Source organism: Sinocyclocheilus anshuiensis, unplaced genomic scaffold (assembly GCF_001515605.1).
Source record: "Sinocyclocheilus anshuiensis isolate Anshui unplaced genomic scaffold, SAMN03320099.WGS_v1.1 scaffold1546, whole genome shotgun sequence".
NCBI classification, from domain to species: Eukaryota; Metazoa; Chordata; class Actinopteri; order Cypriniformes; family Cyprinidae; genus Sinocyclocheilus; species Sinocyclocheilus anshuiensis.
In genome coordinates, this window is record NW_015547737.1 from 636613 (window position 1) to 650818 (window position 14206).

The window sequence follows — 14206 nt, forward strand, 5'->3', positions numbered from 1 at the left end:
AATGATAAGTGATCTGCCACCTGCAGCATCCACACATGTGATATATACTAGCCGCGACTCCTCTATGTATACAGACGTGACGCAATGACGCAAAGAAACGGCGGCAAGCTCGTATTTCCTGTGGAAACCTACCAGTACCACTCAAACTAGAACATGTTATTACAAGCTTTAATGAAAATTCAACACACTTTATTTTTTGCAAACAAAGGGGATTTACTATTAAAATTAAAACATAGAAAAAAATATTGTGATTATTCCTTAAAAAAATACATTTTTAATCATTTAAATCGAAGTAGTAGTAGTACAGTACATACATTCTACTGAACAATACTTCAGTAGGTAATTCATCCAAACTTTGACAAATTCCGTGACATTCCGCGTTTTACAGTAAATTCCGTTTTTATGACTGGATTCCACAATTCCATCCACGTTTTCCACATTGCGGAAATCATAGGGCCATACTTAATCAATGCAACTTCAAACTCAAACAGGTGTTTAGATGAGAAAGATAATGGTTAGAAAAGATGGTATGAACTAGGGCTGTGCGATTAATCGAAATCGAATCGAAATCGCGATTTGAGACGTTGCGATTTCCTAATCGCAAAGATGACTGCCAGCCTTGAGTTGCAGTCTTACTAACCAATAGAGTGAGCGCACCTCCGTTCTCTCCAATCAGCACTGCTCTAGCCAACTGCGTAAACACCCACCATTTAAAAAAAAACAACAAAACAAAAACAAAGCGGGAGAGAGACAGAGTGGGATTATGGCGTCTACTGGGTCAGATCGATAGTTAGGCAAATTAAAACTAAAGAAAAACGTATGCAACTTAAGCTTCGAAATGACAGACAACGAACAAAAAAGGTAATTTGCAAGAGCTGCGTCATAGCGCATTCAAAAGCTCCCGTATCGGTTCTGTTTTCAGTACTGGAGAATAAAAGATACATTCTTAGATGTTTTTGTTAGTACGTGAACGTTATCTTACACATTTTATCTCCCCAACAGATTAATTTGAAATAAGTTTATGATGCATGTTCGCTATTCCCAATTCAGAAGAGTGCACACACAGCCTGTGTCTGTGAATGCTTCTCATACTCGCTTCTCTCTGCCCCACGCGGCGCGAATCCCGCGTCACGGACGAGCTGCTTCTCGAGAAGCAAATCAGCATACTAGAATGATTTCTGAAGGATCATGCGACACTGAAGACTGGAGTAATGATGCTGAAAATTCAGCTTTGCGGTACATCAATAAATATAATTTTTAAATACATTAAAATAGAAAACAGTCATTTTGATTTGTAATACTATTTCATTTAATGTTTTTACTGTATTTTTGATCAAATAAACACAGCCTCGGCAAACATAAGAGACTTCTTTCAAAAAATATATTTTTTAACATTTTGATATTGTCGCCATCTGATAACAGAACTGTTACCTTTCTGTTGTGTATATTTTTCAAAACATAACTGCCAATTAATAAAAAAAAAAACAGTAACTTAAAATCCCAATTTATTTTCTGAATTAATTTGAAGAAAATATTAATTGTACTAGAGTAAGGTGCATTAAGTGGGGCACAAAACAATGTTAAATGTAAATTTTTTAAAGTCTTATATTTGCTATATATATATATTTATGTTTTATTAACTATTCTGTTTTCTTTACAACATTATTTTGTTCACTACAATTATCATTTATTACTATTTTCTTAAGAGAAACAGAAAAAGAGAATATGCAACAAGCTAGAAATTTTACAGCTATAAGGTGATTCCAAAAATTCCTGCTTTTCCTGGAAAATGATGACATGTTGCTTTCAAGACTATCATAATTAATTTATGAATATTTGACAACCTGAAAATCTGATGTTAGCAAGCTACAAAAATTTTAACAAAAATGTATAATACATCACAGAAAACAAAATATATATGTATATACATTAAAAATGGACATACAAGATCAATGTATGCAAATGCTTCAGTGGCAACACAGAACTGGCCCCTTGTGAATTTATATCAGTACTAGCCAAAAAAAAAAACATACTGGTCACTAAAAAAAACATACTGGTTACTATGTTTACCTTTCAGCTAAGAGCAAAAAAAAAAAAGTTTCTGAAGACAGAATTCAGCGTGGTGTAATTCACTTTCAGCTGTAATCAAGCATCAGAGCAACAATACAACAATAGGAGAACAAAGAGCCACTAAGAACTCCAATCAAAAAATGTTAAAGAGAAGAAACAGAAAGAACTAGAAGAAGAAAAAAACAGAAGCAAGAGATTCAGGCTTCTTACATAAGTGCGGGTTATATAAGAGAAAGCAGTGAGCGGTGTGAATGTAGGCCACGCTCGCAGCCCGTGACACACTGACACATTCACACAGTACAGCACAGCCTGTTCCAAAACACACTCGTCCTCTCCGTCCCGCACCTTCACACCGCACCTGCCTCATCCAACGCCCATGTCCGCTTATTTATTTTGGACAGGCGGAAACTTTAAGCGAGATCTCCGGCTGTCTAAATAAACCGTATCATTTTTCAGTCTCCGTGAAACACAAAAGAAAGGAATTATGTCGTTGTTCTGGATAATTTTGTCCGTACAATGAAAGTGAATGAGGTTGGATGATGTCAAGAACCAAAAATGAAAAAAAAAAAAAAAAAACACCACGAAAGAGTCATAAAAAAGGGCCTACATGACTCAAGCCTTCAGTCTCCAAGTCATAGACTATATTTATAATGTGTTTTCTGTACATGTTTGATTCATGACATATATAGCACTATTAAGCAATTATATATATATATAACTTATATGTGTGTGTGTGTTTTTACATATTTTATATATACATACATACACACACACTTAAGTCATAGCAGACTATTTTTATGATGTATTTTCTGTATAAGTGTCATAATATATACATAACTTCATAATAAAATATTATAATATTTAACGTGTAAAAATATTTATATTTATACACATATATTTTATAAATTTATACACATATATATAATTTAGTTCCCATATATGTCATTTAATATGTATATAATTGTATTTTAATTATATAATTAAATATATAAAAATATATAATTAGTTACACACACATATACAAAATTTGTACAAGAAAAAATATTATATATGACAAAAATATCAATATAAATATTATATATTTGACAGAAGACAGTAATAAGGTTTGGAAATGACATGAAGGGACAGTACATGATGACAGATTTGTCATTTTTGGGTGAACTATTACTTTAAGGTTTTTGCAGCTGTTCCAACAAAAACAGTAGAAATCAATGACTTTCAATCAAAGTATATGTATATACGTGTTTGCCTGTATATGTGTGTATTGAAATACAGTTCCACACAAACCATTATAAACCGGCTGACCTCGAATATTACATTGTGATTTACATAGAAAACAACAACAGAAACACGTTAAACTAGATAGTGTGTGAAATGAAACTGAAGCTCAGGTATATTATTCTGCAGCTGCGCTCGCCACAAACTCGCTGTCATCCTACACAAACACAAATCCACACATGTCACCACACCAGAAGTATATTATCCTATTTCGGCGTCACACATCACATAAAAGTGTTTTAAAGCGCTTCTGTGGACTGAACCGAATGAGGCACCTTTACATAACTGTACTTGGTGACCAGCGGCGCTGCTAAAAGACGAACAACCAGCCGGAAAACTCACCTAACATCCCCGAAACGACCGCCAAACCTCTTTAGATACGCATATCCATTTGTTTTGTACTGTCTTATATGCGTGGTGTATAAAACGCATCATTATTTGAAGCCTACCGAGCGCGCTAGCTGTTAGCGCGTTAGCACGGGCGGCGATGCTCTTTTGTTGACGTTAGCTTCCGCGCTAACTGTGCTCATATAACTAATAAAACGCATTATCGCCGCTTAAACAGGCGTGTGTGGCGGTAAACCAGCGTCTTACCTTTTTACACCCTTGTTAGGATCTCCCGGCTGTGCTGCGATTCATTAAATTACTACTATTAAATTTTGTAGTACTCACGTATTCTTTTATTTTATCTATCAATTGTGCAGGAGCACCGACCTCAAACGCCCCCCGAGGCGCACGGACTCCGTCTGAAGGTTCCGCTCTTCATACGGTCCGGGGAGCTGAATGTCACTGAAGTGTTTCATAATCACTAGGGGTTGCATACAAGTAAATACACCGAGGTGGCGTGTTGTGTAAATGCCTGGAATAATCCAGACAGATGAAAGACCTTACCTTTCTTTCATCTTTTTTTTTTCTAGTCGTTTGGCATGTATCTTTATAGTATTCATACATTTTGATGTTTTAAGTATTATATCAAATCATTGCATAAATATAAAATAGTATATGTAATGTGACATGTTTTATACACATGATAGGCTACACATACAGTATTATATAACTTATTATATAATAAGCATACGTTTCATGATAGGCTAAATGTTATACAACAGCAATGTTTATGGAAAGGTTGTATTAATGGCACAAATATAATATAGATAATATACTATTTTGTCAATTATAATGTAGTAATATATTCTTTCATTAAAGTAAAATATTTAAAATATTTTATTTTACTTATATATATATATATATATATACTGTATATAATTGTTCTTATATAATTTAAAATATTATGTATATTAATAATAATTTTATAAAATTATTTTTTATCATTTAAAATAATTGTTTATGATATAAGCTATATGTAAAATATTTAGTTGCATTACAATAAATTATTGATCATGAGTTCTTGTATGTTATATAACTTATTATATAATTAGAAGCAGTTCATAGCATGTTATAAAACAGCAAAGTTCAAGAAAAGGTTATGTAAAATTAAATACCCCAAATCCATCTAGATGACTTTGACTTTTTACTTGATTATAATTATTAATGTATATAATGATATAATCTAGAAGGTAATAATATATGCTTTGAGTAATGTATCATATTTTTCTATACAATCCTGTACTATTTTTTTTGTTGTTGCATTTTTAGACTATTATTGCAATATAATATTATTTTGTAATTTATAATGTAATAATATGTACTTTCATTAATTATCATACTTTGTTTACAAAGCCTTTTGACTTTAACATGTTGCATCTTAGCACATATCTTTATAATATTTTATTATTTTTGAATATTAAATATTAAAATATTTGTATATAATTTAAAAAATATACATATAATATCTAATATATAGTACATCTAATATTTTAATGCATTACAATTATTTAAATATAATAATATATTTAAAGCTCATGCTATTCAGGTTATGTAACTTTTTATAGAATTAGGAAGCATTTTATGGCATGTTACAAAATAGCAGTGCTTTTAGAAAAGGTTTCTTATTGTGTAAGATCCAGGACTTTTAAAATGTAGCTTAAGACAAAAAAACAAAAAGTACCTGTATCTAGCCTTTATAATTATTAATTTGTTTATTATTATACTAAACTATATAGATGTTATTACATATTACATATTATAGTAAATGTCTCAAACTTTTAAATAAATTTTCCTTATGCACTATAAGTATTCAGTAACTACAAATCACTTGTTGAAATATATTTGAACAAAAAATTATGTACAGTGATGTTTAGGCATAAATAATATCCCACATAAACGGTTTAGATAGAGATATAGGACAACCACATACAGGTACACCCAAAAAAAAAGCAATAAGCGAATAAATAAACTTTTACGAAACCCGTTTATCATGTCAATCATCTATCTGCCTTCAACTTCACTGCAGCACAGCGCTTCTTCAGCGTAATACGTCATGACGCACGGCGCAGCGGAATGACGTCAACTACAGTCGACGGCGCTGCTCTCTATTGTTTTTACTAGCTGTCCATATCGTCCAAAGATGGATCAAATATGTACTAGGAAATGATTGATGCAGTTCTCTATAATATTATGGACTGGTCGATGATTTAGCGGAGAGTTTTGGCGACTCTGATTTCAGCAAAAATGAACAAAGGTTGGCTGGAGTTAGAAAGTGACCCGGGTGAGTCTAAATAAACATTTATGCATATAATACCATTAACTATTCATCAATAATTATTTTATTATTCATAAAATATGCTGTAAGTTAACATGTCATCTCGCAATATAGTAGTTGCATTTGCTGGACTTAGAGTTGAATGAATAACAGTCAAGGCACTCATTTTAACCTCTAGTTTATCTCATAATGTGACACTTTATCTCATATAAAAGCGTTAGTTATAATACTGTCTGTTTTCTGATGTCTCGTTCTCTTTCAGGGTTGTTCACACTCTTGGTGGAGGACTTTGGTGAGTTGATCTGTTTGGCACAGTCATGCTTTTAATGTGTCAGTTACGATCTAAATATGAGTGATGGAGTTTGAATGTGATGAAAAAATATTTTGATAAAAATATAGGGTTTTATATTTATTAGATGGATTTAGACACTTTGAATAAAAGCATCTGCCAAATGAATAAATGTGGGAAGAGTGATGTATATTGCTTATGTTTTGGACTCAGGTGTGAAGGGCGTTCAGGTGGAGGAGATCTATGATCTTCAGAGCAAATGTCAAAGGTGGATTCATCACACACTTTTACTTTTTGTCATTTTTAAGTCTTTGAGCTTAATTTTTAACATTATTAATAATTGTATATAGTATTATTTTGGTTTGTGTATACATTTGTATACATTTTTATCACAATTAAATTTTGTTGTTTTAAGCCCGTATTTTTATATTTATAAAGTACTATTAATTTCATAATAATATTATTAATTTAAATTTTTTTTTTTCATAATTCTACCTATATATATATATATGCAGCAAAAACTCCACAAGTCTGTGTAAAATCTGATTGTGTTATATATATATATATATATTATATATATATTATATATATATATATATATATATATCTTTGTCAATTTTAAGTCTATATATTATATTTATTAAGTAATATTAATTTCCTAATAATTTAAATATTAATTATAAATGGTTTTTGTTAACATATTTCACTTTTAATTTGATTTTGTAATTCTATTTTATCTATCTATCTATCTATCTATCTATCTATCTATCTATAATATTTTATAGTTTATTTGATTATTCTGAAGCTGTCCTGTCTTTTTCTTCCTCTCAGTCCTGTATATGGCTTCATCTTCCTCTTCAAGTGGATCGAGGAGCGAAGATCTCGACGTAAAGTCTCCACGCTGGTGGATGAAACCTCAGTTAAACATATTTCACTTTTAATTTGATTTTGTAATTCTATTTTATCTATCTATCTATCTATCTATCTATCTATCTATAATATTTTATAGTTTATTTGATTATTCTGAAGCTGTCCTGTCTTTTTCTTCCTCTCAGTCCTGTATATGGCTTCATCTTCCTCTTCAAGTGGATCGAGGAGCGAAGATCTCGACGTAAAGTCTCCACGCTGGTGGATGAAACCTCTGTTATCGATGACGAGATTGTTAATGACATGTTTTTTGCTCACCAAGTGAGTCCCTATTGATTTAGTTCATTATTTGGAGACAAGCTGATAATATTTGCATTGCAACATAAATCTGCAGTTATTATCCACATTTTCTATAGTCTGTTTGTCGATTGTTGTGTGCAGCTGATACCGAACTCCTGTGCCACTCACGCTCTTCTGAGTGTGCTTCTGAACTGCAGCGGCGTGGAGCTGGGAATGACTCTGAGCCGGATGAAGACTTTCACCAAGGGCTTCAGTCCTGAGGTTAGTTATACACATAAAAACAAAAAGATAATTTTTGGACACTTAAAGAGACAGTTCACCCAAAAAATGAAAATTCTGTTATTACTCACCCTCGCGTTGTATAACTTACTTTCTGCTGTTGAACACACAAGAAGATATTTTGAAGAATGCTGGTAACCAGATTGTTGACGGTAGCCATTGACTTCCATAGTATGAAAAAAATACTATGGAAATCAATGGCTGCCGTCAACTATTTGGTTACCTTTATCACTTTAAGTCATGTTTAAGAATGTCTGAATGTCAACAAAGTAGCATAGCACACTTATATCTTCTCCATGCCTGTTTTGAAGCACGTCTGTATGTTTTGACTTATCAGAGTAAAGGTTACGCCATTGGAAATGCTCCTGAGCTAGCAAAAGCTCACAATAGCCATGCCAGGTAGAGTCAAGCTTTAATATTACTCTCTTTTCCCCACTAACATAGAATAAGTAGATTTTGCACAAGCAATCTTCGTTGTGGTCTAAATCTGCTGTTTTATAGTTACTGTTTTTGTCTTGTTTACATGTAGACCGGAGCCGCGGCACCTGCCGGAGAAACAGAACGGCATCAGCGCCGTGCGGACGATGGAGGCGTTTCACTTTGTCAGTTACGTGCCAATCAAAGACCGGCTGTTTGAGCTGGACGGGCTGAAAGCGTATCCCATCGACCACGGTGAGAACTTAAACTCACAAAGGACAGTTTTACTGACAATCGGGAGAAGACTAGATTACAAGAATCTGTCTGTCTCCCTCAGGGCCATGGGGTGAGGATGAAGAGTGGACGGATAAAGCCAGACGGGTCATAATGGAGCGAATAGGACTGGCCACTGCTGGGTAAGAGCGAGACTGATCAATATTCATATCTCTGGCCAAGAGGATATGAGGAAAATGATATATAGCCGAAATTGCAATTTATTTGTGTTAAAAATGTATACATCATCAAGAATATTGCCATATTTGAATGCACTTTGTAGGTTTTTTTTCTCTCTCTAGCATATCTGATTTGTCTTTTCTCCCCTCAGAGAGCCCTACCATGACATCCGGTTCAATCTCATGGCGGTGGTTCCAGATCGCAGGATAAAATACGAGTACAAGCTAGACATCCTGAAACAGAACAGGCAGATCGTTCTGGAAGGACTCCAGCAGGTTAGGGAGAAAAAAGTGAGGAAAAGCTTCTTTTTTTTTGTTTGAATAAAATCCAAATTTTGTAGTATCAAACATGTGAACAATTTCTCAAGGTCAGCAGTAAATGTTTCTGTACACCAATGTACGTGCTACAGGTAATTCGGATGACCCAACAAGATTCAGGCCAGGATCGAAAGCAACAAGACTCCTCCTCTTCAGAAGACACGCCCCCTGCTGTAAAAAAGGAGGAGGGGCAAGATACGCCGATAACATTGTGTGCAGAGCAGGCCACACCCACAGGTACCCTATTTGAATTTAACCTAATTTGAATGTTTTATATGTATTTAAAATGAGAACCTTTTGATTAAGGCCTGTTATTGCCAAGAATGACATTTGTGGAGAAATAAGTCAATGGGAACATTTTTGCCTCAAAACACACAACAGTCTGTGTGAATAGGTCTTTATAGTCATGTATAAATATAGTTTAAGCGTTATTCAATAATGTAGGGATTCAAAAAAGAATCTAAAACATGTCCCATGATACTTCAGAAACTCAGGAAGGAGCCGCTGCTTTACCAAGTCCCGCTGGAAAAGTCAGACCCATGGCTAAGCCTGCCACCTTGCCAACAGGGGGCGCTCCGCCACCAGCACCTCTACCTGTTCCCAACCCCATCGTCCAGCGTCTGCCAGCCTTCCTGGACAACCACAACTACGCCAAGTCCCCCATGCAGGTAAGATCGGTTACATTTCAGGATATCTGGAATAGTTAGTATATGTGCTTTCATTCCGTAAGCTTGTTGATTGGCAGGAAGAGGAGGATCTTGCTGCGGGTGTGGGTCGCTCACGCCTACCTGGCCCCCCAAAGCCCTCTTATTCTGATGACGAGGATGATGAGGATGACGAAGAGGAGGAGTGTAGCACTTCAGGTGCCACAAGCAGGTATAAAACTAAGAAAGTGTTGAATTTCCACATTAAATTCTAACATATTTAATGTGTTCTTGCAGTGGTAACAAACCTCCAGTACTCAAGAGGGCGATAGAGTTCCTTCAAATGTCTGTATTGAGAAACTGAAAGTGTTATTATTCAGCTAAATGTAAACATAGTGACAACTTAACAACCTTTACCTAACTTGCTTGGCAACTTTTTTTTTTACCATGACAGTAGTAAGTAGTAGAAAATTACAGTAGAAGAAGAAAAATTGCGCAAAAGCCCGCAATAGCGGCAATGACATATTTGCATTCATGTACTTACATAGAGTACTTTTTGGACCTTCATTGGTTGTCTGTGTGATCGGCAGGGCCCGAAGAAAGGTTGGTCTACGTACACGCACCATGGGCCGCAGTGGAGTGGGTGCGGTTGCGGCAATGGAGGGTCAGCTAGCACTCAGTGTTTTAGCTGAGAAACTCAAGAAGGAAGTCCAAAGGAAGGACTCCATGGCTACAACAGGTTCCACACCTCTGAATGTACGCACCGAGGGTCGCACAGGTGGGATCAGCATCACCTCGGCCTGCCAGCCGTCGCCCACGCCCAGTAACGAAAGCACGGATACGGCCTCGGAAATCGGAAGATGGCAACAACGGTTTCCACACCTCTGAATGTACGGACCGAGGGTCGCACAGGTGGAATCAGCATCACCTCGGCCTGTCAGCCATCGCCCACGCCCAGTAACGAAAGCACGGATACGGCCTCAGAAATCGGCAGCGCATTCAACTCACCATTGCGCTCTCCCGCACGATCGCAAGCAGCTACACGTCCCTCCAGCCCTGTGGTGCCCCACTTGAGTCGTGTTTTGTTTGGAGAAGAGGAGGGGCTGCTCAGGTTAGACGCCCGACACAATCGAGCCGTCCGGGACTTGGGGGTGCTAGTGAGCTCCACAATACTGCGACTGCAAGAAGATGGTGCCATGTACGCCTTGCCACCTACAGGTACTTGTTCACAAAACAGTGAGATTTTATCAACTGAAATTTCTCTCGCACAAGACTTTTTTTGCACACTGGTTTGGGTAACCTCAATCTCATTTGACAGAAATGTTGGAAGGGTTAAAGAAAGTAGGCGGTGTGGAAAAGACAGAAAAAGAAGAGACGACTGGTCAAGGAGGAGAAGAGGAGGTGAAGGAAGGACCATCGGTGGAGATGAAACAGGAGGACGTCAAAGAGTCAGTGGATGTCAAACCCGAAAAGGAGAACCTGCCGTCCTCCAATGCTGAAACCAGCACCAAACCTCCTGGAGAAAAATATACTCCAAAAGTAAGACACCAGCTATTTGTTTTCTTTCTGCATCACTCTGTTTCTCATTAGCAACGTTTGCTACGAGTTAATGATGCAACTTTCCATGAACTTGAGGGTTTCTCTCACACAGGAGTTGCTAGCCTTGCTGAAGTACTTGGAAGCAGACATTGCCAACTATGAAGTGTGTTTGAAAGAAGAAGTGGAGAAAAGGAAAAAGTATAAGGTAAGGTTTCCTGTGAACAAGAAAATGATTTCACAGGACTTTCCAGAATGATTTTCTGATGATTTTTGTCCTTTTTCAGATCGATGACCAAAGGAGGACTCATAACTACGATGAATTCATCTGCACCTTCATATCAATGCTGGCACAAGAAGGTAAAAAAATGTTCTTTCTTCCCTGGAGTGCGAAATAAGATGTTTTCGAGAATCTTCATATGTCACAAAAATGGCAGCATGAAAGTTCTGCTAAACGTCGCCTTTTGTGTTCCACGAAAGAAAGAAAGTCTTATGGACTGCAACAGCATGAAAGTAAATAAGGAAGCTATTCCTTTAGTCCAGTGGTTCCCAACCATGTTCGTGGACCCTTCCAACACTGCACATGATCTTCTTAATCAAACACACTTGATTCAGGTCATCAGCTCAGTAGACACTCGGGTGTCAGACAAAGGAGACATTCAAAATGTCCAGTGTTGGGAGGGCTTCAGGAACATGGTTGGGAACCTCTGCTTAAATCAAATGTCCTTTCTGTGTTTTGTAGGTATGTTGGCGAGTCTGGTGGAGCAGAACATCTCTGTGCGTCGCAGACAGGGCGTAAGCATTGGCCGGCTCCACAAACAACGCAAACCCGACCGGCGGAAACGTTCACGACCGTACAAAGCCAAGCGCCAATAAATGCTAAAAAATAACCGAATGGCAGCAAATCGACAACACAATCTTTCTGAAGCATTGTCCAGAGACATTTCTGAAGATGAACAACGCTACCAAACACCTCATTGACAGTGTTAGATATTGATTAAAATATTGTTTTGTCTAGCTTTGTTTCACATAATAAACCCATATAAAAGTACATCACCACTTCTAAACCAAATTGGTGATGCGCAGAAGATGTTTAGAGATACTGAACCATTTTTCATGTTGCCATATGGAATCATTACTTCATGTGCTGCATCAAGTTAATCATTAAACCAACAATCACTGGAGCGCCAAACTGGGAAAATGGCTGAGTATCTTGACTGAGTATCAGGACTGGTCTGATTCAGGCTCTAAATTACAAAGATTCCAAGGAATATTAATCTCCAGAAATCCTAAATATCTACTCAAGGTGCTACCAAAGATGACGGTGCTCCAGGTTCACTCAAACAGTGCTGGGTATATCTGTCGTTAACAAATGGACCAATCTGTATGGAATTCTAGAGATACGCTTTTCGAAGTTCACCGCCGTTTTGTTCATAAGTATAGTAGACAAAAAGGATCCAAGATTGGTACGGTCACTGTCATGTTTTAAGACTGTAAAATGTGTATTGGTTCATTTCAAACAAATCATTGCTGCAAGAGTTAAATAAGAAATGTGTTTGTTTAAAGTTGACTTGTTCTTCAGAATTTTCTGGAAGATTGTTTTTGTTGGTAAGGAATAGGCCAGTGGGTTTTGTCTCAAACATGTTCTGTTTGTTTGTACATATGTATTTGTGTATTATCTGATGTCCACACATGACTGTCAGGTCTAGACATTGAAATAAATGTTTTGAATTAATCTGGTGATCTTGAGTTCGTTGTGAGAAGCGTCTTCCTTGGAAAGGACTAGTCTTCACACGTGTAGTGAACATAACAGCGGAAAAAAGTAAAAACACCTTCCGCTCGTCACAACCCCATTGAAGGTGAAGAGTTCTTCTCGTGTCCGCGGGATTATTCACGACCATAGTCGAGTCCAAGGAAACGTTTCTGAACGTTTTAAACTTGCTTTTCTAGTAAGTCGATGTTTTTGAACTACGAATACAGGATGGATATTTGTTTGAAAATGTGTAGTAATTTGCTCATATATTTTGCTCGATATTCCCCTCATTTATGTTTTATGTGTTTCCAAATTTTGAGTGATTTGTCCTATTTTTCTAAAGTTTTTGTTGCTGCATAAACGCCAGCGAAAGCACGTGTTGTTTTCCACGTGGAGAAAGTTGTTTGTGCAAGTACACTTGTTGAAATTATGTTATGTTTCCCTATTGTTATTAATGATCAAATTGTTTATGGTGCTTAAACTGTAATATGACCAGTAATACTTCAAACAAGTAAAGATGTTAGATCCTTGAACGAAGTGTTCATTTCAGTCGAATCTTTTTAATGAATCAGTTGAACCGATTCACAAAAAATGGGGACATGTCATTTGGACATGTCAGACTCATGAATGAATATTAGTATTGAATTTTAGTGTTTAATGTAAATGCAAATGATATTCTTTGAAAGAACCGAGTCAGATTTTTTATGTGTTTACATGCAGTAGTTTTGTTTGTTTTTTTCATTAAAATGCTAATATATTGTGTGTGTGCAAGACTTTTCTTGTTTTTCTCATTAATAAATTACTGGAAATAAAATACTGAATGGCTGCTGAGTTGCTTATACAATACAACCAATAACTGACTAAACAGAAAAGTTTTAATATTGGCAAAATATTGGTCAAAACGTGTATTAGTCTGATTTAAATGTGGTTAAAGGGTGTTTCTAGATTGTCTCTGAAACATTTAACATGAACAGTGATGCTTTACTCCAAACTTCAAAACAAGTGATTCATTTTCTGGAATAAGATAAGGTGAGGATGTCATGGTCAATTGTACATGTTGATTACAGTTAAAATAGTGCATCATTCAGATTTGCCGTCAGTTAACATGAAAGAATAAAAGAGCAGTGACAAGGGGAAAAATAGCGTTAGCCAATCAGTTGTAATAGTTAATCGGTTGTTGTTTTTTATCAACTAGCTTGTCAAATGTGTTTAAAGCATTACTTCATGTTATTGCTGGGTGATATGACAATACATATCGTGGCGATGATATAAAGTGTGAATCGACGGACATTTTTCTAAATCGTTTACATAGATAGGCCTGTTGGGGAAAGCAAATATATC

The 14206-nt window shown here is 36.1% G+C and overlaps 1 protein-coding gene and 1 long non-coding RNA gene across 2 annotated transcripts in view; both read left to right on the forward strand.

Annotated features, from left to right (window-relative positions):
* Nucleotides 1–5803: 5803 nt before the first annotated feature.
* bap1 (BRCA1 associated deubiquitinase 1) lies at nt 5804–12927 on the forward strand. Its single transcript, XM_016507364.1, has 18 exons — nt 5804–6016; nt 6273–6302; nt 6513–6567; nt 7355–7487; nt 7608–7727; nt 8083–8144; nt 8275–8417; nt 8500–8578; nt 8767–8905; nt 9025–9169; nt 9419–9600; nt 9678–9808; nt 10167–10354; nt 10489–10794; nt 10895–11115; nt 11228–11320; nt 11400–11472; nt 11855–12927. Exons 1-18 carry the CDS (start codon nt 5980–5982, stop codon nt 11986–11988), a joined length of 2271 nt encoding a protein of 756 aa, XP_016362850.1. The 5' UTR covers nt 5804–5979; the 3' UTR covers nt 11989–12927.
* Nucleotides 12928–13824: 897 nt separating this feature from the next.
* LOC107704445 (uncharacterized) overlaps nt 13825–14206 on the forward strand; it is a 5033-nt gene continuing 4651 nt past the window's right edge. Inside the window, exon 1 of the long non-coding RNA XR_001635962.1 lies at nt 13825–13894. This is a non-coding gene — a long non-coding RNA (uncharacterized LOC107704445). The remainder of the gene's footprint in view (nt 13895–14206) is intronic.